Raw genomic sequence first — 3,368 nt, forward strand, 5'->3', positions numbered from 1 at the left:
AGGGTTTCCGAGGGTGTAAATCTTTACGGGAGTAGAAAGCCTCATCTTTCTCCCGCGGAGCAGCTGGTAGTTTCGAACCGCTGACCTTAACGTTCGCAGCCCGATTCGTAACCACTACGCTACCAGACCTTTCCTTTAGTGGGGCCTAATTACCTCTGCTTCTTTCCCTGCCCACACTACCAATAAAGCGTGAGAGTAAGAGGGGGATGGGGTCACAGCTTTGTGAGTTCAGGTTCCAAGCTAATGACAGTTTTCTCCCTGGGGCAGCATGTAGAGGACGGAGGTCCAGCCAGTGAGGCGGGCCTCCTTCAGGGTGACCTCATCACTCACGTCAATGGGGAGCCTGTGCAAGGGCTGGTGCACACTGAAGTGGTGGAGCTGATCCTGAAGGTTAGTGTTGGGTACAGCCATGTACTGCAGTCCCTGAACAATACAGCCTGTGAACCTGGCTGTGGGGAGGAGAGTTGGGCACATTGAGGACAGATACACAGAACTTTGGTGTAGCCATGGCAAGGACTGTCTCCAAGAAATAGCATCCTCACTGACCAAGGCTCAGAGGCCCTTCTGAACTGTGGGTAGAGCTGGATGGAGAACAGGACTAGTGAGTCTCTTCTCGACTTTCTGAACCCCACACACTCTGGGATTCCAGAGCCATTTCATCTTCTTCCAAGAGGGAAGATGGGAAGATAAGTCTGTAGTTCAGATCTAGTGGTGCAGGGTTAAAGCTGGGGTTGTGGGGTTGCCATGCCCGGGTTAAGGGCACGAGCAAGGATGTGGCCACTGCCTCAGCTTAGGTCTCACACTTCTTTGCTTTCCAGAGTGGAAACAAGGTGTCTATTTCAACAACTCCTCTGGAAAACACATCCATTAAAGTGGGACCAGCCAGGAAGGGTAGCTACAAGGCCAAGATGGCCCGAAGGAGCAAGCGGAGCCGGGGCAAGGACGGGCAAGAGAGGTGAGCCAAGCTTAGTCCAGAGGTCTGTACTAGACCACCTTAGAGCCAGTGTGTGCTGTGCATCAACTCAGACCACCTGTGGCCCTTATCTCTGCAGCAGGAAAAGGAGCTCTTTGTTCCGGAAGATCACCAAGCAGGCCTCCTTGCTCCATACCAGCCGCAGCCTTTCTTCACTCAACCGCTCTTTGTCTTCAGGGGAGAGTGGGCCGGGCTCTCCTACACATAACCACAGCCTTTCCCCCCGATCGCCCACTCAGGGCTACCGGGTGACCCCTGATGCTTTGCATTCAGGTACAAAGGGTTTCTGCAGGTCCCAGAAAGAATCCCTGGGAGGTAGGAAGGTGCCTGCCCCTCTGTGCTGCTCACAGATCCCACCCCCTGAAGGATCTAGCAGAGTTTGGGGAAGGAAGTGACAGGGAGCCAGGGATGACTTTCATTTCTGTCACCTGGGCTTGGATCCACTGGTTGGGTGACCTTGACAATCCTGGGGCATTCCAGGGGTAGGCCTTGTCTTGTCCCCCGTCACTTCTAAAAGCTAACACTACTCTATCCTTGTCTGTTTGTTTGTCTGTGCAAAGTGGGAGGGAATTCCTCACAGAGCAGCTCCCCCAGCTCCAGCGTGCCCAGTTCCCCAGCTGGCTCTGGACATACACGGCCCAGCTCCCTGCACGGTCTGGCACCCAAGCTCCAACGGCAGTACCGATCTCCACGGCGCAAGTCAGCAGGCAGCATCCCGCTGTCTCCACTGGCTCACACCCCCTCTCCACCACCACCAGCAGCTTCACCCCAGCGTTCTCCATCACCCCTGTCTGGCCATGGGACCCAGGCCTTCCCCACCAAGCTTCACTCATCACCTCCCCTAAGCAGGCAACTGTCACGACCCAAGAGTGCGGAGCCACCCCGCTCACCACTGCTTAAGAGAGTACAGTCAGCTGAGAAACTGGCAGCTGCACTTGCTGCTTCTGAGAAGAAGTTAGTCACTTCTCGCAAGCATAGCCTTGACCTGCCCCACCCTGAGCTAAAGAAGGAGCTGACACCCAGGGAAGTCAGCGCTCTGGAGGTAGTTGGAACCCGGAGTGTGCTATCTGGGAAGGGGCTGCTGCAGCCTGCTCCCTCCCGGGCCCTGGGCACTCTCCGGCAGGACCGGGCCGAACGAAGAGAGTCACTGCAGAAACAAGAAGCCATCCGAGAGGTGGACTCCTCAGAGGATGACACAGATGAGGGGCCTGAAAACAATAAAGGTATACAGGAGCCAAGCTTGGCACCTAACCCAGAAGTGGGCCAGAATTTACCCCTCAGAGAGACAGGGGGTGGGGAAGAGTATGCCTTTCTGCCCAGTGACCCCAAGAGCCAGGGATCAGTGACCCCGGGCCTGTTGACAGGCATCTCACTAGGGCCTCCCAGAATAGAAGGCCCCAGTGCCCCCCAGAGGTGGCTAGGAAGCCTGAAAGCTTCTGAGAAGGCTACCAGCACCTGCTTAACAGCCTCCAGTCTGGAAAGAGCTGGCCCCTCAGACTCCATCACCACTGAAGAATGCTGGGAGGCTCAGCACGTCCACACCCAGGCACTAGCAGCACTTTGTCCCAGCTCTTCAGGATACACTCCCAGCAGTTGCTCTGACACTTCCTTCACTCCTGGAGAGCCAAGCCCATGGTCTTGGAGATTCCTTACTGAGGGTCCAGGCAGGGCATCCTCAAGTAGAAGGGCAATGATAGAAGTTGCACCAGCCAGCCCCCAGGATTCGGAAACCCCAGTTCTAATCCATCCTGAGGATCTCTCTCTCAAGCGGGTGGGGAAGTCACAGCTACCTAGTGCCCCTGGACTGGCCCACTCACCTTGTAAGGTTCCCATCCATAATTGGCTATGGGAGCCTGGATGTCCACACATAGAGAAAGAGGAGCCAGAGGCAGCCCTTGGCATCACCAAAGTGCCTGATGCCTCAGGTGACAGTAGGAAGGATGCTTCATGTGGAGGCTGCTCACACACCCAGGAACCTGGGCCTAGCGTACTCCGGAGGGGCCGAGACCCAGGGCATCCTCGAAAGCATCAGGACTTGGTGGTGGTTCCTGATGAGCTTTTAAAGCAAGCATAGCAGTGGTCTGCCATATCTTGCACTGAGATCTGTTGTAATACAAGTTACTGGAAACAATCTTGATGTCTTTTGCTTTCTTCCTTTCTCCATTTAACACATGTAGTCCACATCCTGTAATGCTGCTGGGACTATAGTGATAAGAAGACAGTTTCCACCCTCAGAAGAGGGCCAGATAACCAAGCTTGCCTTCCCAGAGACTTAACATCTGAGTTCAAACTTGGAGGACAGGTGATAGGTAGTAGTTTACTGGGATAGTTGTTTTAAGAAAAAATGTTCTGTCAGAGAGTACAGTATATATACATTATACCTGATATGTTCAGA

At 54.4% G+C, this 3,368-nt stretch overlaps 1 protein-coding gene across 2 annotated transcripts in view; it reads left to right on the forward strand.

Moving 5' to 3' along the window:
* Positions 1-3,106, forward strand: part of MAST2 (microtubule associated serine/threonine kinase 2) — a 289,345-nt gene extending 286,239 nt beyond the window's left edge. Inside the window, exons 26-29 of one of the 2 annotated variants that reach the window (XM_006839709.1) lie at positions 268-390; positions 819-955; positions 1,053-1,246; positions 1,534-3,106. In XM_006839709.1, coding sequence (XP_006839772.1) covers positions 268-390; positions 819-955; positions 1,053-1,246; positions 1,534-3,047 — 1,968 coding nt within the window. In that variant the 3' untranslated portion in view covers positions 3,048-3,106. The remainder of the gene's footprint in view (positions 1-267; positions 391-818; positions 956-1,052; positions 1,247-1,533) is intronic. The other variant, XM_006839710.1, reaches the window with a different exon arrangement.
* The last annotated feature ends 262 nt before the right edge of the window (positions 3,107-3,368 follow it).

This window comes from Chrysochloris asiatica, unplaced genomic scaffold, assembly GCF_000296735.1.
Source record: "Chrysochloris asiatica unplaced genomic scaffold, ChrAsi1.0 scaffold00026, whole genome shotgun sequence".
NCBI classification, from domain to species: domain Eukaryota; kingdom Metazoa; phylum Chordata; class Mammalia; order Afrosoricida; family Chrysochloridae; genus Chrysochloris; species Chrysochloris asiatica.